The sequence below is a fragment of the Molothrus aeneus genome, chromosome 6 (assembly GCF_037042795.1).
Source record: "Molothrus aeneus isolate 106 chromosome 6, BPBGC_Maene_1.0, whole genome shotgun sequence".
NCBI lineage: Eukaryota > Metazoa > Chordata > Aves > Passeriformes > Icteridae > Molothrus > Molothrus aeneus.
In genome coordinates, this window is record NC_089651.1 from 39,473,978 (window position 1) to 39,489,666 (window position 15,689).

At 51.5% G+C, this 15,689-nt stretch overlaps 1 protein-coding gene and 1 long non-coding RNA gene across 2 annotated transcripts; one reads left to right on the forward strand and one right to left on the reverse strand.

Moving 5' to 3' along the window:
* Positions 1 to 1,581: 1,581 nt before the first annotated feature.
* On the reverse strand, positions 1,582 to 6,163 carry LOC136558354 (uncharacterized). The gene is made up of 2 exons (XR_010783862.1): positions 5,001 to 6,163; positions 1,582 to 3,730 (listed from the first exon to the last, which is right to left on the reverse strand). It is a non-coding gene; the product is annotated as an uncharacterized lncRNA (long non-coding RNA).
* On the forward strand, positions 4,716 to 15,251 carry LOC136558353 (acetyl-coenzyme A synthetase 2-like, mitochondrial). Its single transcript, XM_066552733.1, has 14 exons — positions 4,716 to 5,089; positions 6,465 to 6,561; positions 7,704 to 7,903; positions 8,373 to 8,548; positions 9,150 to 9,302; positions 11,361 to 11,508; positions 11,909 to 12,046; positions 12,194 to 12,286; positions 12,676 to 12,788; positions 13,285 to 13,411; positions 14,084 to 14,211; positions 14,451 to 14,514; positions 14,862 to 14,986; positions 15,075 to 15,251. Exons 1-14 carry the CDS (start codon positions 4,777 to 4,779, stop codon positions 15,249 to 15,251), a joined length of 2,052 nt encoding a protein of 683 aa, XP_066408830.1. The 5' UTR covers positions 4,716 to 4,776.
* The last annotated feature ends 438 nt before the right edge of the window (positions 15,252 to 15,689 follow it).

Consider the following 15,689-nt stretch of genomic DNA (forward strand, 5'->3'; position numbering starts at 1 on the left):
CTGCCCAGGCCCCTTCCCCTTGTGCCCTGTCCCACGTGCCCCAGGCAGACACGTCACCTTCTGCTGGCCATTGCCTCTGCCTGTGGCCCAGGCTGCAGCAGAACAAGCCCATGGCAGAGCTTGCATGAAACGATGACCATCCATCTAGGGCGGTTTGCATCTTCCACCCATCTCTCCCTGCTCAGCACTAAGGTCTGCGGGGAAGGGACTGCAGCTTAAGAGCAGTTATGTTTTGCCTCTCTTTGGCAGGGAGAGGCAGGTTTAGCCCACAGGCACGACACCCTGGTCCTACCTGGCACCCTGAGCTGACCCCAGCCCATTTCACTGGCTCCTTCAGGGCTGGGTCTGACTCTGCACCAAACACCAAAACCCTACACCCCTGCAGAGGGGATGAATGGTGAATTTATTTATTGAATACATTATTCTAGGTGAGACAACAACATCCACCTCATGTATTTATTGAATTAAATTTGTCCAGTACACCCTCTGAGCGTTAAAGGGAATGACAGCCATGCACATCCACCAATACACCCTGTAACGTGTACACGCATTCCATAGGAGCACATGCAGACCCACACATCCAAACTCACTCCATGGTACCATCACCTTCCCACCCCAGTAAAGCACTGTTCCCCCTCCGAAAGCCCTAGGACAGTGACTTCCAGGTGACCGTTTTTGTCCTGCTTTCAGCTGTGAGCACCCTTTCCCCAGAGCTACTGTTTCTCTTCCATCAGAGGTTAAGCCCAGACATCCAACCTGTTTGTCTTTGTCCCCCGATTGTTTGACGTGTTAGATGATAGCCCATGGAGTGTAAATAATGTATATACAGTGAGAAAATAATTCAGTATTGAGGTGTTTGAGATATGGAGCTGTAACAACTTCTAGTCATCCAGCATCTGTGATTTATGTGCCATTTTCTGTAAAGATATGAAGAAGAATAAAGCTAAACAGGAATACTGTGTATGAGTCCAGTCACCAATGTTCAAGGAGGGCAAGTTCAGCCAAAGCTCAGAGGGAGTTGGATGTCATGCTGTAGCCAGACAGAGGTAAGAGATCCAAAGCAGCCCAGAGGTCTGCACTTTCCTCCCCACTGGGGCATGGAAGAAATGGGGCTTGGGTCTCTCTCTGCAGTGAAATACAAAACTGAAAAGGGCGTGCTTGTACTTGGAGCAGAAGTCACAGCATACAACTGGTAAAAGAACAAGTCCCTTCAGTGTCCAGAGCAGCCGTGGTGCTTGGGGTCACCCCATATCACATTGCCCTGGTGTTCAGAGAGTCAGACAGACCTCCAGACAGGCTCAGCCTCTGCCAAAAACAGGCTGCAGGGCCCCGCTGGCCTGAGGACCTGGGGCAGCAGCCAGACACCACAAGTGCAGGGGAGCTGGTTGAGAGGGAAGGGCACCCACGGGATTTACAGCTAGGTGAGCTCCAATTCAAGAGCAATGGAAGCCTATTCTGGGTTACCAGGCACAGTGGGTTTAGTGGTGGCCAAACACCAATGCATCCTCTAGAATTATTAACTCATTTCCTGCTGTGAGAGGGATTAGGAGGAGGGCAAAACAGGCTCAAAACTTTAAAGGGTATAAATAAAACTTTATTAATAGAATTAAAAGAAAAATATAAAAAGAAAATCAGAATAAACCTTCAGAACACTTTTCCTCCCCCCACACCCTCTTTTCTTTCCCACTGAAAATGTAAAGAGACAAAACCTGGGACTTTCAGTCAGTTTGTCACCTCTAAAACAATCTTTCTTCAGTTCTCTTAGGGAGAGGAGTCTCTCTTGCCACGCTATGGAGACTTCTCCACAAGAAACGGTTCTCTCATGGTTTTTAATTTCCACATATAGCAGCCACCTGGAAATGTGAAGTCCCTCCCATCTCTTGCAGCCTTCCCACAGCCTGTGTTCATGGGCCATGTCAACTTATAGGGTACTATTTTAAGGATGAGCAAAAGTTCTTTTCATCCATCTCTGGGAACAGAGGTTTTCTTCTTTCTGTTCCTGGGCAAGGTTTCTCCTCTCTCTCATGTCTCTCTGTTCAAGCTTCTCATTGGATCACAGCCACTGCAACATCTGCTTATTTCAACACAGATTCCCTCCAATGCATTCCATGAATTACAGGGAAAAAACAAAGTCTGATATATCAAATGTATCTTCACCATAGCCTTACAAAAGAATTTCAGCCCAAAACTAAGGCATCTCTTCAATCCCCTCCCATCTAGAATTTGACTCCTTCCTCACTGACTTCAGCGTCCCATGTTGTTTTTCTCTACGTGTCTTCACCTTTCCTTTTCCTGATTTGGGAGAGAACTGGTATTTGTAGGCTTGTTTGTTCTCAAGCTTAATCAATGAAATAGTTTTTATAGAGCTCGGCAGTGCTGAAAGGTTGATCTCATCCAGGCTCTGCATCAGAGAGATCGCTCACTGCGCCTCTCGCTGCTGGTCATACGCTCTCCGCCAACACTGTGCGAGTCGTGCCGGCCGCTGGCTCTACTCAGTGCTTTTCTTCACATGGAGCACTGAAAACAGGAAAAGCTGCTGCTGCCATTTTTGTCCTTCTGTCCACAGCATGGCTGGCTAGAAGGGGCTAAACAAAGTTCATTGTGAGCCATGCTGAGGAGCCACAGCCGTGCGCTGCTGTCCTGGTCGTGCCGATTTTGGCCGTGCAGTCCCGACTATGTGGCCGCTCCCGGCCCGGGATGACAGTGGCCACTCCTGGCCCTGGCTGCTCCTGGCCTTGGGGCTACACATGGGGGCAGCTGTGGGGTCACTCTCAGCGCTGGTCCTGGTCTCGTGGTTGCACTCAGCGTTGGAATGGGCCTCGTCAGCATGGCCTGGTGAAGCCGCTGGCAAAAAAGGACCAGCAGGCTCTGCTGGGGAGGGGCCCCAGCTGCCTCACTAGCACAGGGCCTGGCAGGCTTCGCGGGAAGGGGCCAGTGCCACAGCAGAGCCCGGCGCGGCGCAGCCCAGCCCAGGCAGGCACCTGCTCACAGGCCGAAAGTCGAGAGAGCTTCTCCAGGCCTTCGGTCGTTCGTATTTAAACCCGCTTTTCCGCAGAGGCGTGTGCAAGTCTTCTTGAGTGGTTTAACCGCGTATCAATCTCCAAACTAGCCAGCTGATTGGCTCTCCAAACTAGCCAGCTGATTGGCTCTCCAAACTAGCCAGCTGATTGGCTCTGCCAGGCCCCCAGGGACCCGCCCCTGCGGCCAGTGGGCTCCTCCCCAACGGAACGCAGCCTGTGTTAGAGCAGGACGCCAGGTAAGGAGCCACCAGCCTCTCTCTCCCTGAGAGAATTCGGGAGTGGTCTGCTGCAAACACCTAATGTCTTCCAGGGACAGGAAAAATGCTGAGGTGCATAGGAAATAAGAGACTTGTGGAACAATGAGGCTGCTTGGCCTGACTTTGTGGAGAGGCTGTAGGCCCAAAGGTCTGTGCTTCCTCAGGGGACAGGGCCCTTGTAGGTCCCGCCAAGCTCGGGGTGGCTTTGATACAAAACAGGTGTGTGGTCTGGGATGTGTGCACCTGATGGGAAATGGTGGCTGTCTCCCACACTGGTGTCCAGCCTGTCCACCAAACATACCAGCTCCATAGATGGTGAGTGGTGTTGCACTTTCAAGAGCAAAGAGGAGATCTACTAACCCTGTAATCTCTGCTGTTGATTCCTTAGGTGTGCGTGGCTGAGAGCAACCCTACTTGCAGGGAGAGCCTTTCTCTGCTCTTCTCTTGTGCCCTCTAGGAAGAGAAGGGAATTTGGTCAATGACATTAAGGAATCCTGCAAATTCTACCTTAAAAAACCTACCTATATTGGGCCTGAAAGAAAGGAAGGTAGGGAAAAAACCCTCTTTGGAGGCAGGGAGGCAGCTGAGCTGGAGGTGGGAGGTCAGCGTGAGGAGATGGGCTGCAATGCTTCATGCCAAACCACCCCAGCTGCTCCACCATGGCCTCATTGAATGCTTCCAGCCCAGCTGGTGGGTGGTACAGCCATTCTGTAGTGCTTGGGAGGAGGCAGAGAGCCCAGCCCAACCTGCCAGAGGGACAGCTCTGACAGCCACCCAGCAAAGTGGGTGGGATGGGATACAATATTCCTCTCCTGCAGCTGACAGCTACGTGAGAAAAACTTTCCCTGGACCACCACAGCGTAGTGCTGTGCCAGAAATGTGCATTAATTCTGGCTGTCACTCATGACTAGCATGGGGGTGGCCCTAAGATTTATAGGGACCTGCCCCAAGGTGCCTTTGTGGCCAGCAGAGGATGGAGGGATGCAGAGGCAAGGCAGGGGATGGTGATGAATAGATGGAGGTGTGAGGGAGGCAAGTGGGGATGAAACAGATGGCTCTGGGGATGCAGTGCAGCCCTAGGAGAGAAGGAGCAGGCTCTTGGAGTGTGGCCCAGGCACCTCGGCCCCTGAGGAGAGCCCAGGCAGATGTTTAAAGACGTTTAAAGGCACACGTTTAACCTGGCTCCTGTTCAAGAACTGCTGTCAGGACTCAGATTAGCATGAAGGTTATTTTCAGTCAAATATTTCTACAGTCCACCCCTTTCCCCTCTCTTTCAGTGATTGAATTTCTTTTTTCCCATAGTGCTGTGGAAGAGAGGACAAGAGGAACAAGGCAGGGCAGAAGGGGTGCTGTGTGAGAGAGCTGCTTTGTGTCCAGTCATCCCTACCACGTAGCCCCACCTTCCACAGAGGCCTGAGTCTTGCCTGGGCCAGGTGTGCTGAGCAGCTGTGAGGGCTGCAGGTATCCATCTCCTCAGTGAGAGGCAGATACCTGAAGTGATGGCCAGGCTGCTGGCCAGGACCTGCTGCTTCAAAGCTCTTTCTCAGGCTCCCAGATGCCCTTCTGGGCTGGTGGCTGCCAGACCCTGGAGCCACGGGCCTCTCACTGCCTACATGCCTGAAGCCATCGCCTTCCCCAGACCCAAGGACCACCAAGATTTGTACAAGCTGTCAGTGGAGCAGAGTGACATCTTCTGGGGAGCACTAGGAAGGAGCCGGCTCACCTGGATCACCCCCTTCCACTCTGTCCAGGACTGCAACTTGTACCAGGGCAGAGTCTCCTGGTTCCTGGGGGGGCAGCTGAATGTGACAGGTAAGGAAGGAGATGGACGTGGGATCGTACCAAGCATTTGCAGGCGCTTCTATGTGCGTGACTTCAGCCCTGGGAATGTATCAGAAGAGCACAGAGTTAAAGGTCTGGAGAGAGGGGGATCCCCAAAAGCTCCAGTTGGTCCTGCAGTGGCTGTAGTGTAAGGTTGTGGCTGACCCTGAGGAAGCAGCTGGGTTTCATTGGAGAGGTCACAGCTGGATTGGTGTGTGCTGGGAGCTGGGTTGCTCTCCCCCAGACCCCATGGATCCCACTGCAGTGCAGTAACTCTGTCCTGCAGGACCATAAGCACTAACACCAAAACCCTGTGCATTCAGCAGGCAGGGTTGCTCTAGGTCATTCCTGCTCAGAGGAGGCAAGATATATCTGTAAAAAGCAAAATACAGGAGAAATGTGCCATACTGTCACCACTGTAGTGGGAGCCTCTTCTGTGGCCTGGGTCTGTTGGCTTAGGGTGTCCATCAGAAGAAGACACAGGATGGTGACACTGTGTCCTGCTCACAGTGCTGTTGGTCCCTGTGTTCAAAATACAAGACAGACCTCTGAGAAAATCAGATCTTATGTAATCTATTGGGAAAAAAAGCAGGAGTTATTTTCCTTTGGGATTTCACATCTTACTTTTTCTCCTTTTATATGCATTTCTTTCTCTCCTGGAAAACTGCAAATGGTCAGAAGAAAAAAGTTGGTATGCAAACTGGGGCTGCTGCATCATCCCACGACTTTAGCAGGTTTAAGGAAAACAGAGAGTGGAACAAGGCTTCTGAGGAAACTGCAGCTGCCAGCAATGTGGGAAATTACATGGAAGAACTGCAGCCAAAGCCTCAGCTTACAATGTCCCTGGAAAGCCAGGAGCTGTGCACTCTGTATTTACCCTGGCTCTTTTCCATCTTGAATGAATGCACTCTGCAGCCTTCCAGTGCAGAGCTTCCCTTTGTCCTACATTTGTTATTTAGGAGCACCGCCACTAAAAACTGCCCTGGTTCACCCCAGAGGCAGCTGCAAGGCAGTGCTGGGTGGAGTGACAGCTTAGTTAATGTTTGTCAGCACTCTGAGGGCACTGGGGATGTGACCTCCAAAGGGACTTCAGGCGTTTTCTGCTCTGGACTGCATGAGGTCACAGTTAAGGAGGAAGCTGATAGTGGGGATTGGCAGGTATTGGACTGGTGAGGAGCAAAACAGGCTTGGGTTGGTGCTTGTGATCTCCTGGCTGCTATCCACAAAGGTTGCCCAAGGCTAATGCTGAGAAGACTCACACACAGCCCTGACTTTGACCTGAAAATGGGACAGGCAGTACTGGCTTTATGAGAGATAAGAGGTACTGAGGGTTGCTCTGTCAGTTATACTGGGTTTTCCTTTCCAGTGAATTGTCTGGACCGTCATGTCCATGTAGCCCCAGACAAAGTGGCCTTAATCTGGGAGAAGGATGAACCTGGAGAGGAGGTACGGGTGACCTACAGGTCAGTAATTACCTCTCAGCATATGAGAGGCACATGGTAGCATGCATGAACACTGCACAGGGCTGATGTGCTGATGTGTGTCATGTGAGGGAATGCAGCATCCCTTCACACGGATCCAGAGTGTGGTAGCTGTTGGCTTGCTTGTGCTGATCTGAAACTTCAGCCCTGATTAAATCTCCTGGGCCCTGAGGAGTCCCTGCCCAGCTGGGGAGGCAGATATAAGCCCCTTGGGGCAGCCCTGCAATGCTTGTAGGTAAGGCACACGTGTGCCTTCCCGCCGAGGTTCCTGTTATCTAAACTTCTGGGTAAGTGGTCTGCAAGGAAAGCAAATTCATAGCTGCAAATGCCTTGAGAAATCCCACACTCATCCTCATGTCAGCAGTGCTGCTGGATTTGGCTCCCTGGGGCAGCTGCCTGTCCAGCCCTGCTAGGTTGGTCTGGGGCCTCCCACCTTCCAGCTTAAATTGCAGGCTCTCTGAGTCACTGCCACAGAATTCACTTAAATCTCTCTGCACACCAAACAAGTCCCTCTGTCCTCTCTGACTTCAGGCCTCACACAACAAATATGACCAGCCACTCCTGCCAATTCCCATGCATGGAGAGCCCTTCCATAAAATGACTCACTGACAGCCAAGCTGTGGTTTCTGGGAGGGACACTTCTTGAGAGAGCCATCTTTCTGCTCACTGCTTTCCTACAGCTGCTGTTCTTGCTTCACCTCAGCTTTAGTTAAGCATGGGACCCTGTTTTAGGGAAAGATAGCTTAAGTTCTCACATGTAACCTCCAGATGTGCAGGGTAGTGTGTCACACTGGTTGTACAGGTTGGTAAGAAATGTGGAGGCTGTCATTGAGAAAGTCAGCTGAAGGGTTGTGGGTTTGCTGAACCAGAGGAATTGCCAGTGGCTGTTGTTGTACAGAAATCATTCTAATTTATGTCTTTTCCATAAATAGCGGTCTGTGTTAGAGACTCTCTTCTTTCCTTCCCACTCATTTTTACAGCTCTCCCATGGTCTTCCAGAGTGAGGAGGGTTAGGGTATGTAGGGATATAAGCTGTGTCCTTGTGACTCTGAGGCCCCCGTCTTTATGCATGCGGGTAAGATCTGCAGGAAAGCCTCTAACAGTGTTATTGCTTCTTTGGGCAGGGAACTGCTGGAGCTGACGTGCCGCCTGGGAAATACCCTGAAACGGCAAGGGGTGAAGCGGGGTGACAGGGTGACAATCTACATGCCCCCGTGCCCACTGGCAGTGGCCAGCATGCTGGCTTGTGCCCGCATCGGGGCCGTGCACGCTGTGGTGTTTGCTGGCTTCAGTGCAGAGTCTCTGGCTGACAGGATCAGGGATGGTAAGAGGCAGTAGGTAACAGTGACATATTTCCCTTGGGGGACGGTGCTGCGCTTCTTGGTTCAGCTGCTCAGGGGGCTCAGGGTTGTGGGGATGGCAAAGGTTTTCTGAGTGAGACTCCCTGGGCTCTCTGAGAGTACCCTGGCATAATGTATAGTCATGGAGCAGGTACTAGCAACCCAATAAATGGCATGAGCTCCTAAATACATTCCAGCCCATGGGATGAACAGGTTTTCTCTTTCATCCATGGGACTGAAGGACTGGGATTCAATGTCTCCTGTAAGGGGATGCAACACAGGCAGAAATGAATGGAAAACCAAGATGCAAAGCTGCTGTATTTGTTAAGTGAAGGACATGAGTACTAAGGGCTGGGAGACAGAGAGAGAGGTGAAAGGTCATGGCAGAGCCAGACTGCTCTGTGACTGGTGAGAGGGGCAGAGTTGCTTATGTGGCTCTTCTGTCTTCTGCAGCCCAGTCAGAGACAGTGATTACAGTGAACCAGGGGCTAAGAGGTGGTAAGATTATTGAGCTAAAGAAGACAGTGGACCAGGCTGTGAAGCAGTGCCCTGGAGTGAAACGGGTTCTGGTTTCCATGAGGACCACCAGCAAGGTTCCCATGACAGCTCTAGATGTGCCCCTGGAGGAGGTGAGAGGCTGCCCAGCGATTCTGCCACTTCTCCTGGGCAAAGTGCTTGCTTGGGATGCAGGGACACTCAGTGGAGAGGATCTCGCCTGGCCATGGCAGTTTTGCTGGCATTAACAGAATTTGGGGACATTGTTCCACAGCAGCAGTGGCAGTCAGAGCTGCACACAAGTTCAGGACAGTCCCAGTAGCCATTGGTGTGTCTTCCTACACTACCAGCCCTGTGCTGTCAGGGGCAGGCAGTGTAAGGCAGAGCACATAGCAGGGTGGACAGGGGCCTAGAAACACATGAGACATGGGCTGCTACTTTGTGAATCCAGCCTTGGACTGCTACTACACTGTCACACAGGGGCTTGCTGGCAGACCTGGCATGTGCCAATTATCCATAGCACACAGGGTGCTAGGCTGCCAGCACAGAGCACAGCTTCTGAACAGGTGAGCCCTTGCCATCCATTTCTTCTGAAAGGTGTTTGTAGGGAGCAGGGTGCTCCCTACAAGCGCTCAGAGGGGAGGGAGACTTGGGAGAAAGGTGCACAAGCAGGTGTGGGGATGACACAAAGGAGGCAGTGAGACCCTGAGAGAACTGCTGTGCTTTTTCCTGCAGGAGATGATGAAGGAGGATGCATACTGTGAGCCTGCTGTCATGGACAGTGAAGACATGTTGTTTCTTCTCTACACATCAGGCAGCACTGGCAAACCCAAGGGCTTGGTTCATTCCCAGGCTGGTTACTTGCTGTTTGCTGCTCTCACACACAAGGTAATGGATCCCAGCCACAAAGTGCTCATGAGCCAGCAGTTCACAGGCAGTGCAGGGAAGACACATGCTCTTTGTTGCATTACAAGCTCAACTTTTTCCAGTGCAAAGCCTCTGGGAAACCCTCCAAGCCCCAGCAGACCGCATCTGGCTACAGGTAGTGCTCCATAGCAGGGTCTCCCAAATACATACTGCTCTGAGCTACCTTCTTGGCTTTGTTCTTTCATTGTCCTACACTAAACAGAACCATTGGATAGGATGCTCAGCCTTGCAAGAGTAATTTTATATTACTGAGTTAGGAGGAAAAAGCCAATTGGTTCCTAGAAACTGTGACTTTTCCTAAGTGTAACTAGCCCAGCTCAGGTGGGAGATCAAAGGCAGTGCTTCTGGGAGGAGCAATGTGCAATACCTGTAAAAGCTGGTGAGTGCCCTTCAGATATAGACCCCAGTGGGCCTGTATCTGAAGAGTGTGGGTCATGTTTGGGAAGAGGGAAACCTTTAACCACAACACATGCCCAAAACAAACTTAGAACTGTATAAAAGGGCACTGAGTGCAGCACAGAGATGCCTTTGGCTGTAGGAATGATTGGAAGGAGCGTTCCTATGACATAATATGAGGTTCCATGTAAGAGGGAGTTCTTAGCTGAACAGTCCCTTAGCTTTGATCTGGCTCTTCCTAAGTGTGACTGCAGTTCCAGTAGAGCCTCAGAGCACACTCCCTGTAACAAAGCAAGCTCAGGGCTGGTTGGTCTTCTCTGTTAGCCATGAATGCTGAAGGCCATACCTCCTGGGAGTGTGCCAGAGGTGTGGGAGCCCTTGTCTTTCCTGTGCACTAAGCTGTGCCCGTGTGATGGGTGACCCTCTCAAGACCCTCAGAGGTTTGCAAGAGCCAGGGCTGTCATTCCAGAATTGCAATGCAGGGGGTGAGCAGCATGTGGCCATGTTAGCTCCCAGGAGCACTGAAAACCTGGACACAGGGCTGACACACTCAGATCCCTCAGCTAGATGGAGCAGACTGCTGCTACCATAACTCACTGCTCCGCTAAAAAGAGACAGAAGAACTAAAAGAAGCTTCCATTATGGCACCTCTGAACACTTGAGGCCCTGGAGTCCCCAGATGAAAGTCAGCAGGGAGCTACAGGAAGAAAAGAGTGGGGTCTGAAACCACAGAAATCAGAGGAGACAGCAAGAAGTGATAGGGTAGGGGGAGAGTGGCCCCTAGGAAGCTTTCCAGGCACTGAGTAAATGAAATGAAGAGTGCTTTAGGAAGCTGGTTGTGTTGCTGCCAATATGACAGCACTCAGCTCTGCCCTGCACAGGGTAGTCATAATTCCTTCATATTCCAGCCTTGCAGCCAAGGGTCTCATGAGGAATAAATGGGGCAGTGGGAAGAAGAGCTTGTTTTGCTTTCTGCCTTCAGGCACAGCACTGCACTCACCCAGCTGAGATGGAAAGATTCCAACTCTTGTGGGCAGGCTGGGGTTGCTCTGGGCCAAGGCATCACATGGTCCCTCTGCTTGCTGCCTCACTGCTCCTGTGCTGGGCTCCTTGCTGAGCTCAGGGGGTTTGGAGTGTTTACTGTCCATCTGGAGTCCAGCAGCACCTGCAGGAGGCTCATGGAGTCCTCTGCCACTTTGCTCTTGTCTACAACTCCTCTCCTTCCACATGGTCACATAAGTACGGAGGCATCTTTCTTACCCAGAAGGTTCTGGGTATTACAAGATACTTGGATCAGCCTTGTCTAAATACCAGCAAAAGGAAAGAAAAGCAATATCTCTTATTGGAAAAGAGCAAATTTGTATGTGAGGTTTTTTTAAGTGTCTGTCTCCTGCATCTTCACATCTTGGTTTTTATTTAACTTCAATTTTATTTAACGAATTTTATGTTTTCTGACTTTTTTTAAAAGAAACTCTTTGCAGGAAGGTGTCCCTGCAGGGGTGGTAGGAAGACAGAAGAACACAGTAATTTTAGGGCTGACAGAGAGTGCACTGCTCCCTGTTGTGCCCCCTGCAGGAATGCAGGCCCAGGTGAAACCCTCACTGCCTCTCTTTTCTTGCTCAGTACGTGTTCGACTACCAGGACAGGGACATCTTTGGCTGTGTGGCAGATATCGGCTGGATCACGGGACACACCTACGTGGTCTATGGCCCCCTCTGCAATGGTGGTACCACGGTCCTTTTTGAGAGCACTCCTGTCTACCCTAACCCTGGTGAGTGAGGTGACTCAGGGGAGCTGGGACATTTCACAGCAGGCAAGGAGCTGGCAGCTTGATGCCAGGACATGAGCAGCAAAGGCTCTGTTGCCTCAGCAGCAGCCCATGGGCTGCAAGGGGAAGTCTCTTCCTTTGCTTAGAAGTCACTGCTGCTTCTCGAGGGGTGGAGCTGTTAATCCCTCTCCCTCCCTGCAGAAGGAACAGTAGCAGAGCTAGGTGATCTGAAGAAAAAGGGGCTGCTGCTCCTGAACTGCTTCCATCCTTCCCACCATACAATTAACTTGGCTGAGGGTCCTGGCACTGCTGGAGAGCCTTTGCTCTCACCTCTTCTTTCTCTGCCTTGGTGTTGGGCTGGGAGGACCTGTGTTGGTGCTTACTGGCCCTGTTTCCATTCCAGGCCGCTACTGGGAAATGGTAGAGAGGTTAAGAATTAACCAGTTTTATGGGGCACCCACCGCCATCCGCCTGCTCCTGAGGTACGGCAATGAATGGGTGAAGAAGTATGACCGCTCTTCTCTCAAAATGCTTGGCTCAGGTAAGTGCAGCAAAACGGGCTGGGGCAGCAAATCCCTGGACATCACATTGTGCCTCTTCACACAAATGCCAAGAGTAACAGCACATGAGACCCCAGAGTCAAGAGACTGCACTATTTCTGCTCTGCCCTATTGTTTTCCCCTTGCAGTGGGGGAACCCATCAACAAGGAGGCGTGGGAATGGTACTTCCGTGTGGTCGGCGAGACACGATGCCCAGTAGTGGACACTTGGTGGCAAACTGGTGAGATGCATTGATTCCTTGTTCTAGCTTCTGCTCTCCCAGGCTTTAGGAGTGACCTGCTGCTTTTCTGGCCAAGTGATAGTGGTTGTTGCTGACAGTCTTGTATGGGCAAGGCTGTAAGGGCCCTTGAGCACCCAAATATACAAGAGAAAAATGGCCTTTAAAGTTAACCTAGATAAACATAGGTATTTGAGGGTACATCTCAGCAGATCCCTGCTGAACTAAATGAACATCATCATCCTTCTGCAAAGTTCCTTCCCCAGCTCTCTGGCAAAGCCAGCCCCAGCCCATGCAGTGTGTAGTGAAGGACAAGGCAAAGGCCAAGCAGCGCTACTTGGCATTCCTCTTGTCTCTGACTTTGATGAGCCTTACAGTTTCTGTTCCTTCAGAAACAGGAGGCATCTGTATCTCACCCCGTCCTTCTAATCCTGGAGCTGAAATCCTTCCAGGCATGGCTATGAGACCCTTTTTTGGGATCAGCCCCTCCCTCTTGGATGACAAGGTATGTTTATAACCTGCATTCCAGGTGCTGGCTCAGCCCCCTTTCCCCCAGGTGCTTGCTGTGTGTACTTGCCAATGGGAGTGGAAATCTGTAAGCATCTCTTTCCTGCTCATCTCTGCTAGACCACAACCTTCCTTACTGGAAAGGCACAAACAGGGAAGCTGTTCTTCCAGCTAGTGCAGAAATTGAGTTGTTGTCCAGCTTGCACTGTCCTGATAAGAGAAGCTGTGTTTGGGCTCCCTGGCACATCCTTCCATGAAGGACAGGGCTGGGCAGGGACAGCCAGTCTCCCTGGAGAGGCCTTGCATCCCACCATGGGAGGCATTTTGTTGCAGGCATATGCTGGGAGAGACTAAGCCTGTCCTGTTGAAGTGAGGCACACAGGACCCTCCTCACTGCCCTCCCTTACATTTCCATTACAGCGCTGTTAAACAGGCAGTATCTACACATCCCAAGTATCTTCAGCCATGGTTACTAAAAGGTAACTGTTTTACAGGGAAATGTCCTTCTGGGAAATGATGTCTCAGGAGCTCTTTGCATCTCACAAGCCTGGCCTGGTATGGCACGAACCATTTACAATGACCACAAGAGATTTCTGAAAACTTACCTGACTTCTTATTCAGGTAAGGAAAACATGTGGCAAAATACTTGCACACATTTGATTGGGCATGGTTGGGTCCACTTGCTGGCTTTCTGTATGGGGCAGGATTCAGGAGAGCTGGTATTGCTCCTTTGTTCTTCCAGAGACCCTCCACAGTCCTGGAGCCTTTCATCTCCCTAGGTCTGATATCACAGCACTGCCCCTCACCAACCTTCCCAACTGGACCACACATTGTTTTAAGGCAGTGGATTTGTCCTTCTACCCCCAGTCCCCTTGAGCACAGACCTCTTGCTGCATCTCTTGCAAACCCTGTCAGCCTCTGTGACTCACCCAGAGCGCTGAGCCAGCCCAAGAGTGTGTGTCTGTCTTGATGTAATGCAAGGAGAAGCAGCAAGACCACAGGCACCTGCACTGGAGCAAAGTGCCCCCCAGCACATGATGATGAGACAGGCACAGCATTAGCCAGTACAGTGCAGAATGAGGGCAGGAGCCTGATGATAGAGCAGGTACCAACTTAGGCAGAAGACTAGCAAGGAAGGCGGACACATTTACCCTGAGCAGTTGAGGAAGAAGCAGAGTACATGGGTCCTGAAGCCAGCAGAGAGGAGGAAGGGAACTATAGCTGAGTATGGCTGCTGAGCAGCTCACATGCTCCCTCCAGCAAGTGACTATGGCATGGTTCTGGCTACTGCAGGATTTTTCTTCACTGGGGATGGTGTGTATCGTACCAGTGAGGGCTACTACCAGCTAACAGGACGGCTAGATGACATCATTAGCATCAGTGGACACCGGCTGGGCACTGCAGAGGTGGAGAATGTTGTGGTAAGAGATGTGGGGGGGAGGTAAAGCCATCCAAACTAAAGCAGTCAGGGGCAGGAGGAAAAGATCAGTGCTTGCAGACCTACTGAGGCAGGAAGGAAAAAGGGCAGAGGCCATCTGAGGTCCTTCCTTATCCCCCTGCATTATTGTGGGCTGCAGCAGCCAAATCAGGTCAGGGCAGCTCCAGGGGGCAGCCAGCCTGCCAAAAGCACTGAGTCAAAGCCCTGCCTGTTCTCTTCCAGAATCACCATGTGGCAGTGGCAGAGTCTGCTGTCATTGGCTACCCACATGAGATCAAGGGAGAAGGTAAGATGTTTTCTTTCCTGCCCTGAAACATCTCCTGGGGCTATGGCACTGTGGTGGGAAGTGGGACTGGTAGCAGTGCTGTGTCCACACCATACAGCATGTTAGTGGGGATCTCAGCACATCCATCACAACCTGCACCTGCCCACTAACCAGCTAGGCTTTGCCTAAGGTGGCAGCAGCATAGGGTGGCAGCAGCAGTGCTTCTGTGTAGCCAAAAGCATGCAGTTTTGGCTACAGAGCGTCCCCTGAGGCTACCAGTAGAGAGGGGCTCTCCTGGCACTAGGACCAGGCAGGTCTCAGGGGCGTGGTATGCACCATGCTCAGTGACCTGGTGGTCCTTCTGCCAGGAGCCTATGTGTTTGTTGTGCTGAAGAAGAAGGCCAGTGACTACACACAGGAGACTCTTGCTGCTGAGCTACAGGAGCTCATCTCAAAGAAGATTGCTAAGTATGCAGCTCCAGATTATGTTCAGGTAACACAAGCAAACTGGTCCAACACCCACACTGGCAGATTGGCCGAGCCCTTTCTCTGAGCCTTGACTCTGCTCCTCCCCATCACAGGTCACACACCGGCTGCCCAAGACACGCTCAGGGAAGATTATGCGTCGGGTGCTGCGGAAAATTGTGGAGGACAAGGCCAGTGAGCTTGGGGACCTAACCACACTGGATGACCATGAGGCTGTGCAGCAGATCATAGAGGGACACAAGCACCTTGTGGAGCGGCAGAAGGGCCACTAGCTTGGCTCTGCCAGCAGCCACCTCCTCCTCCTCCACTGCAAAACCAGGAAAACACCCAGAAAAGCCACTAGGCAAGTGGTGGCCAGTAAGTTCTCAGATCACACCTCCACTGCAGTCTTGAAGTGACCCCTCCACAACACAAGAGACCCTCAAAACCTGTCTCCATACACCCATGTAGACAGAGGAGAGAACATGTCTCATCATAGGCAAAAGAGTAAGGGGAGATAAGCTGTTTCATTCCATGAAAGCAGAGGGCAGAAAGCCCTCCTTGAGGTTCCTTGTGCCTTGCAGTAGCTGCAGAGGTAGCAGCAGGCAGGATGTCCAGCCCTGGAATAGGGATACTACTCCTACCTCTGCTTTGCTCTTTTGCAATAGTCTTGTTCAGGACCACTGCCAATATACAAGCATCTCCTCCAAAGCAAACCCCAGAAAGAAAAC

Bases quoted from the DNA above. Each gene is read 5' to 3' on its own strand.
- LOC136558353 (XM_066552733.1), top strand. From the start codon at position 4,777: ATGGCCAGGCTGCTGGCCAGGACCTGCTGCTTCAAAGCTCTTTCTCAG. The intron at 12,047-12,193 runs GTAAGTGCAGCA...TTCCCCTTGCAG, and splicing joins TCTCAAAATGCTTGGCTCAG to TGGGGGAACCCATCAACAAG. The intron at 14,987-15,074 runs GTAACACAAGCA...TCCCCATCACAG, and splicing joins CAGCTCCAGATTATGTTCAG to GTCACACACCGGCTGCCCAA.